The sequence below is a fragment of the Salmo salar genome, chromosome 23 (genome assembly GCF_965601325.2).
Source record: "Salmo salar chromosome 23, fSalSal1, whole genome shotgun sequence".
NCBI classification, from domain to species: Eukaryota; Metazoa; Chordata; class Actinopteri; order Salmoniformes; family Salmonidae; genus Salmo; species Salmo salar.
In genome coordinates this window covers 51,227,964-51,250,190 of record NC_138313.1, presented here as the reverse complement: position 1 = coordinate 51,250,190, position 22,227 = coordinate 51,227,964, and the positions used below count along the sequence as shown (strand labels likewise).

At 43.7% G+C, this 22,227-nt stretch overlaps 1 protein-coding gene across 4 annotated transcripts in view; it reads left to right on the top strand.

The window, feature by feature from the left end:
- Positions 1–328: 328 nt before the first annotated feature.
- zwilch (zwilch kinetochore protein) overlaps positions 329–22,227 on the top strand; it is a 77,727-nt gene continuing 55,828 nt past the window's right edge. For all 4 annotated transcript variants that reach the window (XM_082968214.1, XM_082968213.1, XM_082968212.1 and 1 more), the window contains exons 1-13: positions 329–529; positions 4,328–4,457; positions 4,643–4,758; positions 5,486–5,796; positions 5,910–5,989; positions 8,315–8,470; positions 10,991–11,062; positions 11,388–11,481; positions 11,741–11,787; positions 15,931–16,042; positions 16,432–16,511; positions 19,722–19,878; positions 20,121–20,149. In XM_082968214.1, the coding sequence (XP_082824340.1) occupies positions 477–529; positions 4,328–4,457; positions 4,643–4,758; positions 5,486–5,796; positions 5,910–5,989; positions 8,315–8,470; positions 10,991–11,062; positions 11,388–11,481; positions 11,741–11,787; positions 15,931–16,042; positions 16,432–16,511; positions 19,722–19,878; positions 20,121–20,149 (1,437 nt within the window). In that variant the 5' untranslated portion in view covers positions 329–476. The remainder of the gene's footprint in view (positions 530–4,327; positions 4,458–4,642; positions 4,759–5,485; positions 5,797–5,909; positions 5,990–8,314; positions 8,471–10,990; positions 11,063–11,387; positions 11,482–11,740; positions 11,788–15,930; positions 16,043–16,431; positions 16,512–19,721; positions 19,879–20,120; positions 20,150–22,227) is intronic.

Genomic DNA, 22,227 nt, shown 5'->3' with positions numbered 1-22,227 from the left:
CTCTTTTTTTTTTTACTTATAAACATGTAATATCTAACTTGAAATACTATATACAACGACGAAAACAAGTTTTATAAAAAATGAGATTACATAGGTCCCTTACTGCGCAGTACAGCGGAGGAAACAAGTGTGGTGACCGGACTACTTTCGTGATAACTATTTCCTGGAATTATATATTTTTATTTTTTTTCTTCTTAAATGTAACTACCACACGGGCCAGTTGTGTGAAAATAGGTATTTTTTTTTTTTTATCTTACTCGTCTTTGTAAAAAAAAAAATATATATATATATATTAATAGATTAAAAATATTTTGTGTTCGTACTTCCGACGGATGACGTCAAGCGTTCACTGGCTGTATTGGCGCGAACGTCAAAATTCAACCATAGCAACCGCGCTAACTTTTATTTAGTATTTCTGTTTCTGACTTCACAACACCAACTAAAGTACTATTTTTGGTAACTAACTACCCAATTAAATGGGCTCCAAGATGATCATCACCGATGCTGTACAGTTTTCGAAAATGCTTCGGTGAGTTATCGTTTTTCCAAATGTGTGGCTAGCTAATTAACTCTGTCTCCTGTTTGTTATTCTTTACTGAAGTTAACGTTAGCTAGATAACACAGGTACACAGCTAGATAACACAGGTACACAGCTAGATAACACAGGTACACGGCTAGATAACACAGGTACACAGCTAGATAACACAGGTACACAGCTAGATAACACAGGTACACAGTTAGATAACACAGGTACACGGCTAGATAACACAGGTACACGGCTAGATAACACAGGTACACGGCTAGATAACACAGGTACACGGCTAGATAACACAGGTACACGGCTAGATAACACAGGTACACGGCTAGATAACACAGGTACACGGCTAGATAACACAGGTACACGGCTAGATAACACAGGTACACGGCTAGATAACACAGGTACACAGTTAGCTAACACAGTTACACAGCTAGATAACACAGTTACACAGCTAGATAACACAGTTACACAGCTAGCTAACACAGTTACACAGCTAATTAGCTAGCTAATCAGTGATTAGTGCGTTAGCTAGCTAATCAGTGATTCGTGTCAACTGTAAAGTTTGGTGGAGGAGGAATAATGCTCTAGGCCCCTTAGTTCCAATGAAAGGAAATCTTAATGCTACAGCAAACTATGACATACTAGACGATTCTGTGCTTCCCACTTTGTGGCAACCATGTAACGTTTTATAAGAGGAATACAGAGGATGGAAGAGATGGCCAGCAGAGATGCATGAATTGCGCAAGAAAGGAACAGTGAAGACAGAGATTTATGTGTAAATTAGAAGTGAATTCAGGCTCAGCTGTTACTCCACCATTCGCATGCTAGCCTACAGTGAATTTAGGCGACCACCACCAGGGCTATGCAAGCCAGACCAATTTTTTGTTGTTGTTGTTGTTGTCTGATGCACGTTTTGTGCCAATGAATTGAACATAGCCAAATGTCATTTTAATTACATGTGCAATTAAGTATAATGTCTAGGGATATTTAATTAAATCCTGATTGATGGCCATAGGCAACAGATTGCAAAGCAGAGAGAATCCCCATTCCCCACTGAGCTCATTTTTGGAAATGGAAAGTTCACGTTCTCATCCATAAACCCATATCACGTATAAGTGTGGTGTCCAGCAGCTCACACCGGCAGGATGGGGCAGGTTTTTCCATTAGGAGGGACGTCGAACACGGATCGCTAAAATAATGATTATACTCACATTTCCTCAATGTTAAATATTAGGCGTATGGGGGACACCTATAGATTTGGCAGCGAAGCATTAATGATCAGTGTAGCCTTTATGGTCAAGACATGATGTTACATTATCTTCACTAGAATAAAAACCACCAGGCTTCCGGCAAAAACTCAATTTAATGATATATATACATTTATTTATTTATTTTACAGAATTACAGGGGGCAGTTTAGAAAAATGACTAAAGTGCAAATCTTCCTCTGGAATTTACCACATGCTGGGATAATAATTACATAACTAACGTCTCTACTAATACTATAGCTGTCTCTACCCCTTCAAACTACCCTTGTTAATTCATTTGAAAGGAAACTTTATTTTAGCATTACGCTATAATGTAGCCTATGCCTACTTTCTGATGGCCTACAGCCAAGATTTGAAGGTGAGCCTAGGCTTTGAATATGTTTTTAGGACACATGTGATTTGTGTGTCTTTGGTGGCTTTGATTGATGAGTCCTTTTAGAGTGTGTGTGTGTGAGATCAAATCAATCAAACTTTATTTGTCACATGTGCCGAATACAACAAGTGTAGACTTTACTGTGAACTGCTTACTTACAAGCCCTTTAACCAACAGTGCAGTTCAAGATAGAGTTATGAAAATATTTACCAAGTAGACTCAAATAAAAAGTAATGATTAAAAAGTAACACAATAACAATAACAAAGCTATATACAGAGGGCATCGGTACCGAGTCTGTGTGCAGGGGTAGAGGTTACCTCAACTAATCTGTACATGTAGGTGGGGGGGGGTGGTCAATGTAAATTGTCCGGTGGCGATATGATTAATTGTTCAGCAGTCTTATGGCTTGAGGGTAGAAGCTGTTGAGGAGCCTTTTGGTCCTAGACTTGGCGCTCCGGTACCACTTGCTCTGCGCTAGCAGAGAACAGTCTATAACTTGGGTGACTGGAGTCTCTGACAATTTTATGTGCTTTCCTCTGACACTGCCTGTTATATAGGTCCTGGATGGCAGGGAGCTTGGCCCCAGTGATGTACTGGGCCATTCGCACTACCCTCTGTAGCGCCTTACGGTCAGATACCGAGCAGTTGCCATACCAGGTGGTGATGCAACCAGTCAGGGTGCTCTCGATGGTGCAGCTGTAGAACCTTTTGAGGATATGGGAACCCATGCCAAATCTTTTCAGTCTCCTGAGAGGGAATAGGTTTTGTCGTGACCTCTTCACGAATGTCTTGGTATGTTTGGACCATGTTAATTTGTTGGTGATGTGGACACCAAGAAAATTGAAACTCTCGACCCGCTCCAGCTTTATCACACAGTCATCCAGAATGGCTGGTGCTCTCATGCATGCTTCAGTGTTGCTTGCCTCGAAGCGAGCATAAAAGGCATTTAGCTCGTCTGGTAGGCTCGTATCACTGGGCAGCTCGTGGCTGGGTTTCCCTTTGTAGACCTAAATAGTTTTCAAGCACTGCCACATCCGACGAGCGTCAGAGCCGGTGTAGTAGGATTCAATCTTAATCCTGTATTGACGCTTTGCCTGTTTGATGGTTCGTCTGAGGGCATAGCGGGATTTCTTATAACCATCCGGATTAGTGTCCCGCTCCTTGAAAGTGGCAGCTCTAGCCTTTAGCTCGATGCGGATGTTGCCTGTAATCCATGGCTTCGAGTAAGCTAATTCTCTCTGTTTATTCAGAAAGTTACATAGAGGAGCCTGTCTGGGCTCCATCTCTTAAATAATAAGAGATGATGGACAAATAATATAACTGAAACGAGCATAACAAATGATAAAAAATATAAGCGAGTTATGATGATCAGCGTAATGTGCGAGGAATGACGACAGGTTGCCAGTTTTGCGCTTTCTTTCCTCTCGTAAATGGGGTGCAGCTGAAGCAAACGTAGTTCGATTGAATCTTGTGTGCTAATATTCTCCATTATTTATTTCTCTCGTTACTAACTCCTCTCCAGCCACTTTGTACAACATTATCTTTCCATTGACACTGCCTTTCTCACAAAGGGGAATTACCACATCAGCTCGTAACGGTATTTGTTTGTTGTCCTTCTTTTAAAAAATGTGAATTATAAATTTGCGTACACCCCATGTTCCGTAACATTGCCATGGAAAATCTGAATGTTGTTTCCAACTACCAATCAGCAACTGAACGTTGAGTGTAACGTTAGCTAAAGAGACTGGTACCCAGGGTAGTCAAGGCCAGGTATGTACTTCTGAAAAAAATATATAAATAAAAATGGAGCTACAAGTAACCAATTTAAAAAATAAAAGTTTTGTCTGGATATAATCTATATCGTTTTGGACAAAGTGTTCATGCGCCTCCAGAGTTTTCTTGTACGTTTTTATTTATACCTTTTTTTGGAAGTATGAACAGGGAGTGAAGGCATTAAATGACTGTTGCTCAGCGACACTCTATATTTGCTGAGTATTGGTCACTAACGTATTTTGTCTAATGGGACAATTACTGGTAGCTAACTTGGCTAGAGAGGATACTTGTTATGTTCATAATCACCTCCTCTGCCCAGATACTGGTTCAGCTAATCAGCAATGTTTATTTATTTTTATACATTTATGATTTTAGGACTCTTCAAGATGAATGCAAAGACTCCTGTATATATGAGGAAGACATCCAGATACTGAGAGTGAATGGAGAGAAACATCTCCACCACATCTACAGGGGCGACCGACCAGTCTTCATCTGTGAGAAAACGGTAAATTCTGCTCTATTGGAGAGATTTCCAATCAATCCACCCTATTTATTGAGTATCTTTGCATTATTTGTTTTGTATTACTCTACTGTATTTCCATTGGACAATCAATTCACCCAATCCTTCTAATATTGAGCCACTATTTTACTGTGTTGTCGTGGTAATCTCATCCTCTGTAATCTGACAAGGCCCCACGGATCGACTCTGAAGATGACAAAATGGATGAGACTCACTCTGACGATGAGACAAATCGTGAAGTCAAGATAGAGTTGGGGCCACAGCCTCTCACCATCATGAAAGCAAGGTCTCCTCCTCCATCTCCTCCATCTTCTCCTCCTCCATCTCCTCCATCTTCTCCTCCTCCATCTCCTCCATCTTCTCCTCCTCCATCTCCTCCATCTTCTCCTCCTCCATCTTGTTGTTCTCCTCCTCCATCTTCTCCTCCTCCATCTTGTTGTTCTCCTCCTCCATCTTGTTGTTCTCCTCCTCCATCTTGTTGTTCTCCTCCTCCATCTTGTTGTTCTCCTCCTCCATCTTGTTGTTCTCCTCCTCCATCTTGTTGTTCTCCTCCTCCATCTTGTTGTTCTCCTCCTCCATCTTGTCCTCCTCCATCTTGTCCTCCTCCATCTTCTCCTCCTCCATCTTCTCCTCCATCTTGTTGTTGTCCTCCTCCATCTTGTTGTTGTCCTCCTCCATCTTGTCCTCCTCCATCTTGTCCTCCTCCATCTTGTTGTTGTCCTCCTCCATCTTCTCCTCCTCCATCTTCTCCTCCTCCATCTTGTCCTCCTCCATCTTGTCCTCCTCCATCTTCTCCTCCATCTTGTTGTTGTCCTCCTCCATCTTGTTGTTGTCCTCCTCCATCTTCTCCTCCTCCATCTTCTCCTCCTCCATCTTGTTGTTGTTCTTCTAGTGTTAGTAGTGTTTCTACATTTTACAATTGTATTAACATGGAATATGAAACCATGGTAATAACACCCTGTCTGTTTGTCACTATATCTGTTCAGATGTTGAGCTGTGTTCTCTGCTTACAGGCAGCTGTTGTCTTGGTACACAATGTCTCAGAACAGCATTGTATCTCCAGCGGTGTCCCCAGCCGCCCTGCTCCCTCCAGCGGTGTCCCCAGCCGCCCTGGTCCCTCCAGCGGTCTCCCCAGCCGCCCTGGGCCCTCCAGCGGTCTCCCCAGCCGCCCTGGTCCCTCCAGCGGTCTCCCCAGCCCCACTGCTTCCTCTCTGGGTGCGGTGTGACATGGCCGACCCTGCTCGTACCACCTGGTTAGGAGCAGAGACCGCCTGCACCGGCAACAAAGTCTCTGGTGTCAAGCTATACGCCGTCACATGTGCAGGTAAGGGCCAGAGTAGAGACACGCGTTAATTTAAGAGCTTATATCATAAACCATTGAAATTCATGGTTTCAGTAGATGATTGATCTTTGATGTTGTTTATCGTACATGTTCAGGTTCGACTGTGGACAAGGGCTCATTCATCACTTTAGATGAGCTGAAACAGGAACACAAGAACAGACATCATCCGTCCATGGTAAGGCCTGGCTCCTAGTCCTCCCTGTTTCTCTTGTATTTCACTGTCTGGGACTGTCAGTGCTGAGCTAGGTAGACTGGCTGAGACTGTCAGTGCTGAGCTAGGTAGACTGGCTGGGACTGTCAGTGCCGAGCTAGGTAGACTGGCTGGGACTGTCAGTGCCGAGCTAGGTAGACTGGCTGAGACTGTCAGTGCTGAGCTAGGTAGACTGGCTGAGACTGTCAGTGCTGAGCTAGGTAGACTGGCTGGGACTGTCAGTGCCGAGCTAGGTAGACTGGCTGAGACTGTCAGTGCTGAGCTAGGTATACTGGCTGAGACTGTCAGTGCTGAGCTAGGTAGACTGGCTGAGACTGTCAGTGCTGAGCTAGGTAGACTGGCTGAGACTGTCAGTGCTGAGCTAGGTAGACTGGCTGGGACTGTCAGTGCCGAGCTAGGTAGACTGGCTGAGACTGTCAGTGCTGAGCTAGGTAGACTGGCTGAGACTGTCAGTGCTGAGCTAGGTAGACTGGCTGAGACTGTCAGTGCTGAGCTAGGTACTGGCGGACTGCAGTGCTGAGCTAGGTACGGCTGGGCTGCAGTGCTGAGCTAGGTAGACTGGCTGGGACTGTCAGTGCTGAGCTAGGTAGACTGGCTGAGACTGTCAGTGCTGAGCTAGGTAGACTGGCTGAGACTGTCAGTGCTGAGCTAGGTATACTGGCTGAGACTGTCAGTGCTGAGCTAGGTATACTGGCTGAGACTGTCAGTGCTGAGCTAGGTAGACTGGCTGAGACTGTCAGTGCTGAGCTAGGTAGACTGTCTGGGACTGTCAGTGCCGAGCTAGGTAGACTGGCTGGGACTGTCAGTGCTGAGCTAGGTATACTGGCTGGGACTGTCAGTGCTGAGCTAGGTATACTGGCTGGGACTGTCAGTGCCGAGCTAGGTATACTGGCTGAGACTGTCAGTGCTGAGCTAGGTATACTGTCTGGGACTGTCAGTGCCGAGCTAGGTATACTGGCTGAGACTGTCAGTGCCGAGCTAGGTATACTGGCTGAGACTGTCAGTGCCGAGCTAGGTAGACTGGCTGGGACTGTCAGTGCTGAGCTAGGTAGACTGGCTGGGACTGTCAGTGCCGAGCTAGGTATACTGGCTGAGACTGTCAGTGCTGAGCTAGGTATACTGGCTGGGACTGTCAGTGCTGAGCTAGGCTGACTGGCTGGGACTGTCAGTGCCGAGCTAGGTATACTGGCTGGGACTGTCAGTGCCGAGCTAGGTAGACTGGCTGGGACTGTCAGTGCTGAGCTAGGTATACTGGCTGAGACTGTCAGTGCTGAGCTAGGTAGACTGGCTGGGACTGTCAGTGCCGAGCTAGGTAGACTGGCTGAGACTGTCAGTGCCGAGCTAGGTATACTGGCTGAGACTGTCAGTGCTGAGCTAGGTATACTGGCTGAGACTGTCAGTGCCGAGCTAGGCTGACTGGCTGAGACTGTCAGTGCCGAGCTAGGTAGACTGGCTGAGACTGTCAGTGCTGAGCTAGGTATACTGGCTGAGACTGTCAGTGCCGAGCTAGGCTGACTGGCTGAGACTGTCAGTGCCGAGCTAGGCTGACTGGCTGAGACTGTCAGTGCCGAGCTAGGCTGACTGGCTGAGACTGTCAGTGCCGAGCTAGGTAGACTGGCTGAGACTGTCAGTGCTGAGCTAGGTAGACTGGCTGGGACTGTCAGTGCTGAGCTAGGTAGACTGGCTGGGACTGTCAGTGCTGAGCTAGGTAGACTGGCTGGGACTGTCAGTGCTGAGCTAGGTATACTGGCTGAGACTGTCAGTGCTGAGCTAGGTATACTGGCTGAGACTGTCAGTGCTGAGCTAGGCATACTGGCTGAGACTGTCAGTGCCGAGCTAGGCTGACTGGCTGAGACTGTCAGTGCTGAGCTAGGCTGACTGGCTGGGACTGTCAGTGCTGAGCTAGGTATACTGGCTGAGACTGTCAGTGCTGAGCTAGGTATACTGGCTGAGACTGTCGGTGCTGAGCTAGGCTGACTGGCTGAGACTGTCGGTGCTGAGCTAGGCTGACTGGCTGAGACTGTCGGTGCTGAGCTAGGCTGACTGGCTGAGACTGTCGGTGCCGAGCTAGGCTGACTGGCTGAGACTGTCGGTGCCGAGCTAGGCTGACTGGCTGAGACTGTCGGTGCTGAGCTAGGCTGACTGGCTGAGACTGTCAGTGCCGAGCTAGGTAGACTGGCTGAGACTGTCAGTGCTGAGCTATATATAACTGAAACAGACCTACTCAAAACCCAGACTGTCTATGTGGTCTATATCACTTCCTTGATTCCCTGTCCTTCTTCCTCCCAGATGGTTGCAAGAGGCACAGCCCAGTACAACCTGTTTGGGTCTACTGTGGTGGAAAACACTACTATAGAATCTCAGAGCAGTGTCACAGTGGATTTCAAATGGAGCCATGTAGAGAGCATCCTAGAGGTGCCACCTCTCTCCTCTACAGCCACGCTGGTGAGTAGTCAGGTTACACTTGGACTGCAACCCAAATCAGCCCCTAAACTCTAGGCATTTGTGTAGATCTGACGGGTTGAATAGGTGTAAGGTGGCAGAATATTACTTAGAACCAGGGATTGGAACCAATATTAATTTCCAATCAGTTTAGTTCTGAACAGGATCGTTTTTTTAATTTTTATTTATTTAAAAAGAAAAATTCTTCTTTTCCACTGTTTCAACCAGAAAGTTAATGTTCTGAACCGGTTGAAATTGAAATTTTAAAAAAGTAACGTTTGAAATTTTGCGAGTAGGGTGAGAGAGGGTGGATGTGGAGGCTTGAAGCGCTGGGAATCTTATGACAATAATGATCTGAATTCTTCCTACGGAGGAGCGGCTTCTATGAAGGAACTTGGAATGTCTTTGAACTTCAGAGAGTTGGCTGAACGTCGGACCAGAGTTAGCTCGCTAAGCTTGTGTGTGTGCAGAGCGGCACCAGAATAAACATTTTCAAAAATAACATTGTACCTTTTTTTGGTAGTTTTTCTTATGGCTTGAATCCCATTAGCGGGATCGATATGAAGACAGCCAATGAAAGTGCTGGGCGGCAAATTCAAAACAACAGAAATCTCATGATAAAAATCCTCAAACATACAAGTATTATACACCCTTTTAAAGCTTTACTTCTTGTTAATCCAGCCACAGTGTCTGATTTCAAAAAGGCTTTACGGCGAAGGCAAACCATATGATTATGTTAGGTCAGCGCCTACACACACAAAAACACAGCCATTTTCCAGCCAAAGAGAGGAGTCACAAAAAGGAGAAATATAAAAAAAAAAAAAAAAAATCTCTTACTTGAACCGGTTCCAACCCTCTCAGATCTGGACTAGTACCCAGGATGTAGGGACGGTTTCTCTAGGATCTAGGCTAGTACCCAGGATGTAGGGACGGTTTCTCTAGGATCTAGACTAGTACCCAGGATGTAGGGACGGTTTCTCTCGGATCTAGACTAGTACCCAGGATGTAGGGACGGTTTCTCTAGGATCTGGACTAGTACCCAGGATGTAGGGACGGTTTCTCTCGGATCTAGACTAGTACCCAGGATGTAGGGACTGTTTCTCTAGGATCTAGACTAGTACCCAGGATGTAGGGACGGTTTCTCTCGGATCTGGACTAGTACCCAGGATGTAGGGACGGTTTCTCTAGGATCTAGACTAGTACCCAGGATGTAGGGACTGTTTCTCTAGGATCTAGACTAGTACCCAGGATGTAGGGACGGTTTCTCTAGGATCTAGACTAGTACCCAGGATGTAGGGACGGTTTCTCTCGGATCTAGGCTAGTACCCAGGATGTAGGGACTGTTTCTCTAGGATCTAGACTAGTACCCAGGATGTAGGGACGGTTTCTCTCGGATCTAGACTAGTACCCAGGATGTAGGGACTGTTTCTCTCGGATCTAGGCTAGTACCCAGGATGTAGGGACGGTTTCTCTCGGATCTAGACTAGTACCCAGGATGTAGGGACTGTTTCTCTAGGATCTAGACTAGTACCCAGGATGTAGGGACGGTTTCTCTAGGATCTAGACTAGTACCCAGGATGTAGGGACGGTTTCTCTCGGATCTGGACTAGTACCCAGGATGTAGGGACGGTTTCTCTAGGATCTAGACTAGTACCCAGGATGTAGGGACGGTTTCTCTCGGATCTAGGCTAGTACCCAGGATGTAGGGACTGTTTCTCTAGGATCTAGACTAGTACCCAGGATGTAGGGACGGTTTCTCTCGGATCTAGACTAGTACCCAGGATGTAGGGACTGTTTCTCTCGGATCTAGGCTAGTACCCAGGATGTAGGGACGGTTTCTCTCGGATCTAGACTAGTACCCAGGATGTAGGGACTGTTTCTCTAGGATCTAGGCTAGTACCCAGGATGTAGGGACTGTTTCTCTAGGATCTAGACTAGTACCCAGGATGTAGGGACGGTTTCTCTAGGATCTGGACTAGTACCCAGGATGTAGGGACTGTTTCTCTAGGATCTAGACTAGTACCCAGGATGTAGGGACGGTTTCTCTCGGATCTAGACTAGTACCCAGGATGTAGGGACGGTTTCTCTCGGATCTAGACTAGTACCCAGGATGTAGGGACTGTTTCTCTCGGATCTAGGCTAGTACCCAGGATGTAGGGACTGTTTCTCTAGGATCTGGACTAGTACCCAGGATGTAGGGACTGTTTCTCTAGGATCTGGACTAGTACCCAGGATGTAGGGACGGTTTCTCTCGGATCTAGACTAGTACCCAGGATGTAGGGACGGTTTCTCTCGGATCTGGACTAGTACCCAGGATGTAGGGACGGTTTCTCTCGGATCTAGACTAGTACCCAGGATGTAGGGACTGTTTCTCTCGGATCTGGACTAGTACCCAGGATGTAGGGACTGTTTCTCTAGGATCTGGACTAGTACCCAGGATGTAGGGACTGTTTCTCTAGGATCTGGACTAGTACCCAGGATGTAGGCACTGCTTGTTAACTCCTCTCCCCCCCCCCCCTGCAGAATATCAAGGTGTCCAGTGGTGACATGAGAAGTCCCATGTATCCATTGTACAGAGAGCTGGAGTTTCTACAGGTTTGTGCCAAAAATAATACTTTGAAATGCCTTTTTTTTTAAGCATCCCACTGTTAGCCTGTTTTAAACCTACATTGCAATGATGTGGGTTGGGGTCAATTCCATTTAAATTCCAGCCAATTCAGGAAGTAAACTTGACAATCCAATTCAAATTCTCTTCAATGCTTTTCGATGAGGAAAGTCAACTAGGAATTTCGGTTACTTTCTGATTTTTAAATGGAATTGACCCCAAACCCCTGGTGAGCTCACCGTTCAGTCTGGTTTAACTTAGGCTGTCGCGCTATAGACCTAATGTCATGTATTAAAGCCTGTTGCTGGTTGTCAGATCCTGGCTGATGGTCTCAGGACAGGAGAGACGGACTGGATGGAACCTGAGGAGACCAGGTCTGCTGTGCAGTTGACAAGGGAATACCTGGATGGTAGGATGTTACCATTTCAGTCATTTATGCATCTCCAAAATGTTAAGCAAACATTTTATTAGGGAAAACAACTTTTCACAACTATATGAAATTAGTTGTTTTTTTAACCACTCTGAAATAAACATGTTTAAAAAATAAATAAAAATAATATATATATATAATATATATATATATATATATATATATATATATATATATATATATATATATATATATAATCATCTTTATTCTGTCGCTCACTTCTTCTTCTCCTTTTCAGAACTGCAGAACACTGTAAAGACTCTGCGGGATCAGTCTACCAAAGAGGTATGACTGGTATCACTATCCATCTACCCCATCTCTCCCATCTACCCCATCTACCCCATCTCTCCATCTACCCCATCTCTCCATCTACCCCATCTCTCCCATCTACCCCATCTCTCCATCTACCCCATCTCTCCATCTACCCCATCTCTCCATCTACCCCATCCTCTCCATCTACCCCATCTCTCCCATCTCTCCCATCTCTCCCATCTCTCCCATCTACCCCATCTACCCCATCTACCCCATCTCTCCCATCTACCCCATCTACCCCATCTACCCCATCTACCCCATCTACCCCATCTCTACATCTCTCCATCTACCCCATCTACCCCATCTCCCCATCTCTCCCATCTACCCCATCTCTCCATCTACCCCATCTACCCCATCTCTCCCATCTCTCCCATCTACCCCATCTACCCCATCTCTCCATCTACCCCATCTCTCCATCTACCCCATCACTCCATCTACTCCATCTACCCCATCTCTCCCATCTCTCCCATCTACCCCATCCTCTCCATCTACTCCATCTCTCCATCTACTCCATCTACCCCATCTACTCCATCTACCCCATCTCTCCATCTACCCCATCTCTCCCATCTCCCCCCGTACATAGTCATGCGATAGAAATAAACTTTTCAATTTATAGGATTCATACAATATATATCTACAGCTGTAGATGGAGAAGTCTTTGGGGAAACCACATACAGTACCTTCAGAGAGTATTCACACCCCTTGAATATTTCTACATTTTAAAATGTTTTAAATTTAGATTTTTGGTCTCTGGCCAACACACAATACCCCATAATGTCAATGAACTTGTTTTTTATTTTTTGGTTTTTACTCATTTTAAAATGCAAATCTGAAATGTCTTGAGTCAATAAGTACCCCTTTTGTTGTGGCATGCCTAAATCAGGAATAAAAATGTACTTAACAAGTCACATAATAAGTTGCATGGACTCAGTGTGTGCAGTAATAGTGTTTAACAGGATTTTTTTAAATGACTACATCCTCTCTGTACCCCACACATACAATTTTAAAGTCCCTTAGTCAAGAAGGGAATTTCAGGCAAAGATTCAACCACAAAGACCAGGGAGGTTTTCCAATGCCTATTGGTAGTATCCCTTTTGAGCATGTTGTAGTTATTAATGACACATCAATACGCCCAGTCACTACAAAGATACAGGCGTCCTTCCTAACTCAGTTGCCGGAGAGGAAGGAAACCTGTCACGGAATTCCTCATGAGGCCAATGGTGACTTTAAAACATTTTACAGAGTTTAATGGCTGTGATAGGAGAAAACAACAGAGGATGGATCAACAACATTGTAGTTACTCCACATTACTAACCTAAAAGACAGAGTGAAAAGAAGGAAGCCTGTACAGAATAAAAAAATAAACCAAAACATGCATCCTTTTTGCTATAAGGCATTAAAGTAATACTGCAACAAATGTGGCAAAGCAATTCTCTATTTGTCCTGAATACAAAGTGTTATGTTTGGGGCAAATCCAATACAACGCCACTCTCCAAGCGTAGTGGTGGCTGCATCATGTTATGGCAGTGGAGGCTCCTCAGAGGAGGAAGGGAAAGACAATCCTCAGTGGGGGAGAAAAAAAAATAAAAATCAATAGTGAAACATTTCTTTAAATCCTTTTTGACATGTGAAAGTATAAATACATTCACATGTCACCAAATAGTTGATTAAAACACACTGTTTTGTAATGAAGGTCTACAGTAGCCTCAACAGCACTCTGTAAGGTAGCACCGTGGTGTAGCCGGAGGACAGCTAGCTTCCGTCCTCCTCTGGTTACATTGACTTCAATACAAAACCTAGGAGGTTCATGGGTTTTCACCCCCTTCCACACAGTAATTATGACAACTTCCGGAGGACGTCCTCCAGCCTATCAGAGCTCTTGCAGCATGAACTGACGTTGTCCACCCAATCAAACGATCAGAGCATTAATCTACTACCGAAAGCATAAGCTACAGCTAGCTAGCACTGCAGTGTATAAAATGGGGTGAGTAGTTGACTCAAAGACTTATTTTACCCCTTTTTTTTCTCCCCAATTTTGTGGTTTCCAATTGGTAGTTACAGTCTTGTCTCATCGCTGCAACTCCCGTACAGATTCGGGAGAGGCGAAGGTCGAGAGCCGTTCGTCCTCCGATACACAACCCAACCAATCTGCACTGCATCTTAATACAATGCGCATCCAACCAGGAAGCCAGCCGCACCAATGTGTCGGAGGAAACACTGTACACCTGGTGACCCGGTCAGCGTGCACTGCACCCGGCCCGCCACAGGAGTCGCTAGTGCGCGATGAGACAAGGACATCCCTGCCGGCCAAACCCTCCCTATCCCGGACGACGCTGGGGCCAATTGTGCGCCGCCCCATGGGCCTCCCAGTCGCGGCCGGCTTGCGACAGAGCCTGGGCTCGAACCCAGAGCCTCTGGTGGCACAGCAGACCACTGCGCCACTCGAGAGGCCGAGAGTACAATAGTTGAACAATTTTTAATATCTTCAAAAATGAAGGAGAAGCGAGAGCGATGTAGTGCTAGCTATATTTCGTAGTTCTTTTTCACTTACTTAGCTAGCGAACGCAGCTAGCTAGTTTAGCTTATTCAAACACTCGGCTCAAACCGAGAAGGATGCTATGTTAGCTAGCTAGCTGGCTAAGGCTATCCAATGCTGGAACTCTTCTATGTTGAGGTAACTGTACTGCATGATTGTAACGTGTTTACTAACGCGTTAATTCTAGTAGCTATGTTGGCTATGACGTTAGCTAATATGGTGACAACTATGTAGGCTGCGTGTAGCGGTTATGGTATGAAGGTTTTGGCTTGGATAGGTTTTTGTTGCAGACAGCTGTTGGTGTTGTGCTCTGAAGTCCACAAACTTAAGTGAAAAGGTGAGAGGAGCGCGTCGACGCGAATTAGGAATTATGTACAAGAAGCAAATGATCATGGTGTTTGTGTGTGATCCGGGGTGTATTCATTCTTCCGATTCTGTTGAAAAAAACATTTCTTAAAACGGAAGCAAATGGAACGAAACAGGGATAAACATACCTGAATTTGTCCAATAGAAACTCTCTCATTTGCAACTGTTGGACTAATGATGACACCCTAGATCAGCTAGATGCAGATCAGAGGGTACAAGGAGGTATTGAATGTATCTCTTGTCTGTCACCTTGATTACTCAAAATCCTCTCGACCTGTGTGCACCTACTAGGTTGTAACAACCTCATGATGGGTACAAGGGAACATTCTAGTATCATGTAGTATCCTAAACCTATCGATGTTAACAATGAGCTGGGTGAATGACAATATGCTGTATAGAAACAAGGCCATGCTCATAAAAATATATATATATATCGTTCCCCTTATCTTAAACGGTACCGAACACCACTGTGTTATGGGTATGCTTGTAGTCGTTAAGGACTGGAGAGTTTTTCAGGATAATAAAAAGAAACACAGCTCAGCTAAGCACAGTCAAATCCTAGAGGAAAACCTGGTACAGTCTGCTTTGCACCAGAGACTGGAAGATTTAATTCACCTTTCAGCAGGACAATAACCCGAAAACACAAAGCCAAATCTACACTGGAGTTGCTTACCAAGAAGACAGAGAATGTTCCTGAGGGCCCGAGTTTACTGTTTTTACTTAAATCTGCTTGAAAATCTATGACGAGACCTGAAAAATTGTTAAATACTTTTATATTCAAGATATTAGTCTTTTATTCTATTTATTTATTTATTTATTCATGGATTTTCTACAAATGTTATAATTTGTCTTCCACTTTGACATCAGAGTATTTTATGTTGATCGTTGACAGAAAATGACAATTTTAAATCCATTTTAATCCCACTTTACAACACAACAACATGTCAAAGGGGTGTGAATATTGTTTCATAAAACTGCCATAAAATAAATAATTTTTTGGAACAATTTGAAATTACATGTCATCATAATACTTTATCTGATTGGTCATGGTTGTATACCCCCCCCCCCCCCCCCCCCCAGGCAGTGAAGGTGAAGACTGAGACGGGAACATCAGAGACAGAGATATTCAACTCTCTGATGGAGAGAGGAGACCTGGAAATCATAATGCTTTATCTGATTGGTCATGGTTGTATTCCCCCCCCCCCCCCCCCCAGGCAGTGAAGGTGAAGACTGAGACGGGAACATCAGAGACAGAGATATTCAACTCTCTGATGGAGAGAGGAGACCTGGACTTCATAGAACAGCTCTGGGTTCGCATGAGGAACAGTGAGTAGAGTTTTTTTTTTGTACATTTCAGTAATATTAGAATAGAGAACAGACTTTTTTTTTTGTTTTGCACTTTTGGAGGATGTTGTGTGAACAATTTAAAAAGCTATACAGTTTCTTATTTACATTTTTGAAAATGTAAATAAATTCAACTTCCTAGAAAACTTGGATGTGGAATCTAGATCAGTTTACCTACATTTACATTTTTAGTCATTTAGCAGATGCTCTTATCCAGAGCGACTTACAGTAGTGAATGCATACATTTCATAATTTTTTTCCCCCTGTAGTGGTCCCCCGTGGGAATTGAACCCACAACCCTGGCGTTGCAAACACCATGCTCTACCAACTGAGCCACACGTTTTTAATTCATCACTACTTTTCCATCACAGGCGTGACATCCTATCAAGATGTCGGAGACTGTCTGAAACTGGTCATCAAAGCGTTGCAGTATGGTGACATTAAACCATGGGTAAGTATAGTGTCTGTCTTCAGATCATATCAAGACATCAGAGACTGTCTGAAACTGGTCATCAAAGCTCTCGACCCGCTCCATTACAGCGATGTGAATAGGGCCGTGCTCGGCCTCCGTTTCCTTTAGTCCACGATCAGCTCCTTTGTCTTGCTGATGTTGATGGAAAAGTTGTTGTCCTGGCGCCACACTGCCAGGTCTCTGACCTCCTCCCTATAGGCTGTCTCATCGTCTTGTTGTCTCCAAACTTAATGATGGTGTTGAGTCATGCGAGGCCACACAGTCGTTGGTGAACAGGGAGTACAGGAGGGGACTAAGCACGCACCCCTGAGGGACCTTCGCGTTGAGGGTCAGCATGGTGGATGTGTTGTTGCCTACCCTCTCCACCTGGGTGTGGCCCGCCAGGAAGTCCCAGGGTCCTGAGCTTAGTGATGAGCTTGAAGGGTAATATGATGTTGAACGCTGAGCTGTAATCAATTAACAACTTTTTAACATAGGTGTTCCTCTTGTCCAGGTGGGAAATGGCAGTAGAGTGCAATAGAGATTGCGTCATCTGTGGATCTGATGGGGCGGTATGCGAATTGGAGTGGGTCCAGTGTGTCTGGGATGAAAGTGTTAACCTGTTATGGCTAGGGGGCAGTATTTTCACGGCTGGATAAAAAACGTACCCGATTTAATCTGGTTACTACTCCTGCCCAGTAACTAGAATATGCATATAATTATTGGCTTTGGATAGAAAACACTCCAAAGTTTCTAAAACTGTTTGAATGGTGTCTGTGAGTATAACAGAACTCAAATGGCAGGTCAAAACCTGAGAGATTCCTTTACAGGAAGTGGCCTGTCTGACCATTTCTTGAACTTCTTTGCCATCTCTATCTTTTACAAAGGATCTCTGCTCTAACGTGACACTTCCTACGTCTTCCATGGGCGCTCAGAGCCCGGGAAAAACCTGAATGTCGTCATCCCAGCCCCAGGCTGAAACACATTATCGCCTTTCTCAAGTGGCCGATCAAGGGACTGTGGGTTTAGGCGCGTGCCCTGGCCGCCCCCGTCTTTGTGATTTTTCCTCTGTTTGCCGAAAAGGAGATTCCCGGTCGGAATATTATCGCTTTTTTATGAGATAAATTGCATAAAAATTGATTTTAAACAGCGGTTGACATGCTTCGAAGTACGGTATTGGAATATTTAGACATTTTTTGTCACGAATTGCGCCATGCGCACGACCCTGATTTACCATTTCGGATAGTGTCTGGGACGCACGAACAAAACGCCGCTATTCGGATATAACGATGGATTATTTTGGACCAAACCAACATTTGTTATTGAAGTAGCAGTCCTGGGAGTGCATTCTGACGAAGACAACAAAAGGTAATCAAACTTTTATAATAGTAAATCTGATTTTGGTGAAGGCTAAACTTGCCGGGTGTCTAAATAGCTAGCCCGTGATGGCTGGGCTATGTACTTAGAATATTGCAAAATGTGCTTTCACCAAAAAGCTATTTTAAAATCGGACATATCGAGTGCATAGAGGAGTTCTGTATCTATAATTCTTAAAATAATTGTTATGCTTTTTGTGAACGTTTATCGTGAGTAATTTAGTAAATTGTTAGTAAATTCCCCGGAAGTATGCTAGTTCTGAACGTCACATGCTAATGTAAAAAGCTGTTTTTTTTATATATAAATATGAACTTGATTGAACAAAACATGCATGTATTGTATAACATAATGTCCTAGGTGTGTCATCTGATGATCATCAAAGGTTAGTGCTGCATTTAGCTGTCTTCTGGGTTTTTGTGACATTATATGCTAGCTTGAAAAATGGGTGTCTGATTATTTCTGGCTGGGTACTCTGCTGACATAATCTAATGTTTTGCTTTCGCTGTAAAGCCTTTTTGAAATCGGACAGTGTGGTTAGATTAACGAGAGTCTTGTCTTTAAAATGCTGTGAAATAGTCATATGTTTGAAAAATTGAAGTTTTTGGTATTTTTGAGGAATTTGTCATTCGCGCCACGCCTATCATTGGATATTGGAGCAGGTGTTCCGCTAGCGGAACGTCTAGATGTTAAGAGGTTAATGTGAGTCATGAAATGCTTTGAAAAGGGCTGGTCATGGCTACAGATGTGATTGGTACAGGGCGATAATCATTTAGACAGGTTACCTTGGAGTTCTTCGGCACAGGGACTATGGTGGTCTGCTTGAAACATGTAGATATTACAGATTGTGTCAGGGAGAAGTTGAAAATATCAGTGAAGACACGTCAGCGCATGAATCCGCCTGGCCTTGTGAATGTTGACCTTTTCTTTTAAAATGTTTTTACACAGTCGTCCTGAACAACTGGTGCTCTCATGCATGGTTCAGTATATTTAGCTCGTCTGGTTGACTCGCGGCTGGGTTTCCCTTTTGTAATCCGTGATATTTTTTCAAGCCCTGCCACATCCGAAGAGCCGGTGTAGTAGGATTTGATGTTAGTCCTGTTTTGAAGCTTTGCCTGTTTGATGGTTAGTCTGAGGGATTTCTTGTTAGTCTGGATTAGTGTTCAGCTCTAGCCTTCAGTTTAGTGCGGATGTTGCCTGTAATCCATGGCTTCTGGTTTGGAGTATGTACTCACGGTCACCGACGTCGTCGATGCCCTTATTAATGAAGCCGGTGACTGATGTGGTGTACTCGTCAATGCCATCAGAAGAATCCCGGAACATAATAAAAAAAATATATATTCCAGTCTGGTGCTAGCAAAACAGTCCTGTAGTTTAGCACCTGCTTCATCACACCACTTCCGCATTGTGTGCGCCACTGGTACTTCCTGTTTGAGTTTTTGCTTGTAAGTAGGAATCCGGAGGATAGAGTTATGGTCAGATCTGCCAAATAGAGGGTGGGGGAGTTTTCTATCCAATTCTGTGTTTGAGGAGTAAAGGTAGTCTAGAGGTTTTTTTTTTTCACCTCTAAATCCACAGAAATGAGGTCAAACGGATTTCAGTTTCCCTGCATTAAAGTCCCCGGCCACTAGGAGCGCCGCCTCTGGATGAGCATTTTTCTTGTTTGTTTATGACCCTTTACACCTCGTTGAGTGCCGTCTTAGCGTCAGCATCGGGTTTGCTGTGGTAAATAGACAGCTCCGAAATTTTTTTTATTGATTTAACTCTCTCTTTTTTTATAACCGCTGCTTGTCTCTCCTGATTTTTTGTTGTTGTTGTTATTGTTGTTTGTTGTAGATTCACAGAGACAGCAGTAGCTCCCTCAGTAAGCTAATCCTTCAGTCCTACCACCATCAGATGGACCATGTCTCTCTCACAGGTCTCACACCTGTTCACATGCTGCTGGAGATGGGCCTAGACAAGATGAGGAAGGACTACATCAACTACCTTATAGGTAACACACACACACTGCTCTGTGATCTAAAGGTCTGTAGGTTCGAATCCCTATAGGTTGTGGTTGTTCAGTTAAAAGTGGGAAAAAAAACGGCGTAGTATTCTGCGTGGTACTGGTGCTCAGCGACAGGACCTGATAAATTATTGGGATCCCTGTGGCGTGGTTCCAGACAAAAAAATGCCATCTAATTCTTATCGTATTTTAATGTTGTTTTTACAGTTTTTGTGTTTTCTTCTTCTCAGGTCAGGAACTGACCACACTAAACCATCTGGTGAGTTACATTTGACTTTATTCAGAAAATCAGCTCAAACATAAAAAAAATAAACATTTTTAAACGTAGAATCCTTATTGAAACAATAACAAAATGGACACCCTGCCTTTTTTTTTGTTTTGGTAAAAAGCTTTAGGGATGGGCCCGGAGAAATGTAACCACTTTCAAATTCCTAGACAGAGATATGGATCCAAGGACTGACCATCCATGATATCAACATTATAGTTATAACCATGTTATGAGGCTATACGGGACTGACCATCCATGATATCAACATAGTTATAACCATGTTATGAGGCTATACAGGACTGACCATCCATGATATCAACATTATAGTTATAACCATGTTATGAGGCTATACAGGACTGACCATCCATGATATCAACATTATAGTTATAACCATGTTATGAGGCTATACAGGACTGACCATCCATGATATCAACATTATAGTTATAACCATGTTATGAGGCTATACGGGACTGACCATCCATGATATCAACATTATAGTTATAACCATGTTATGAGGCTATACGGGACTGACCATCCATGATATCAACATTATAGTTATAACCATGTTATGAAGCTATACAGGACTGACCATCCATGATATCAACATTATAGTTATAACCATGTTATGAGGCTATACAGGACTGACCATCCATGATATCAACATTATAGTTATAACCATGTTATGAGACTATACAGGACTAACCATCCATGATATCAACATTATAGTTATAACCATGTTATGAAGCTATACAGGACTGACCATCCATGATATCAACATTATAGTTATAACCATGTTATGAGGCTATACGGGACTGACCATCCATGATATCAACATTATAGTTATAACCATGTTATGAGGCTATACAGGACTGACCATCCATGATATCAACATTATAGTTATAACCATGTTATGAGGCTATACGGGACTGACCATCCATGATATCAACATTATAGTTATAACCATGTTATGAGGCTATACAGGACTGACCATCCATGATATCAACATTATAGTTATAACCATGTTATGAGGCTATACAGGACTAACCATCCATGATATCAACATTATAGTTATAACCATGTTATGAGGCTATACAGGACTGACCATCCATGATATCAACATTATAGTTATAACCATGTTATGAGGCTATACAGGACTGACCATCCATGATATCAACATTATAGTTATAACCATGTTATGAGGCTATACAGGACTGACCATCCATGATATCAACATTATAGTTATAACCATGTTATGAGGCTATACAGGACTGACCATCCATGATATCAACATTATAGTTATAACCATGTTATGAGGCTATACAGGACTGACCATCCATGATATCAACATTATAGTTATAACCATGTTATGAGGCTATACAGGACTGACCATCCACGATATCAACATTATAGTTATAACCATGTTATGAGGCTATACGGGACTGACCATCCATGATATCAACATAGTTATAACCATGTTATGAGGCTATACGGGACTGACCATCCATGATATCAACATTATAGTTATAACCATGTTATGAGGCTATACAGGACTGACCATCCATGATATCAACATTATAGTTATAACCATGTTATGAGGCTATACAGGACTGACCATCCATGATATCAACATTATAGTTATAACCATGTTATGAGGCTATACAGGACTGACCATCCATGATATCAACATTATAGTTATAACCATGTTATGAGGCTATACAGGACTGACCATCCATGATATCAACATTATAGTTATAACCATGTTATGAGGCTATACAGGACTGACCATCCATGATATCAACATTATAGTTATAACCATGTTATGAGGCTATACAGGACTGACCTTCCACGATATCAACATTATAGTTATAACCATGTTATGAGGCTATACAGGACTGACCATCCATGATATCAACATTATAGTTATAACCATGTTATGAGGCTATACGGGACTGACCATCCATGATATCAACATTATAGTTATAACCATGTTATGAGGCTATACAGGACTGACCGTCCACGATATCAACATTATAGTTATAACCATGTTATGAGGCTATACAGTATTTGTT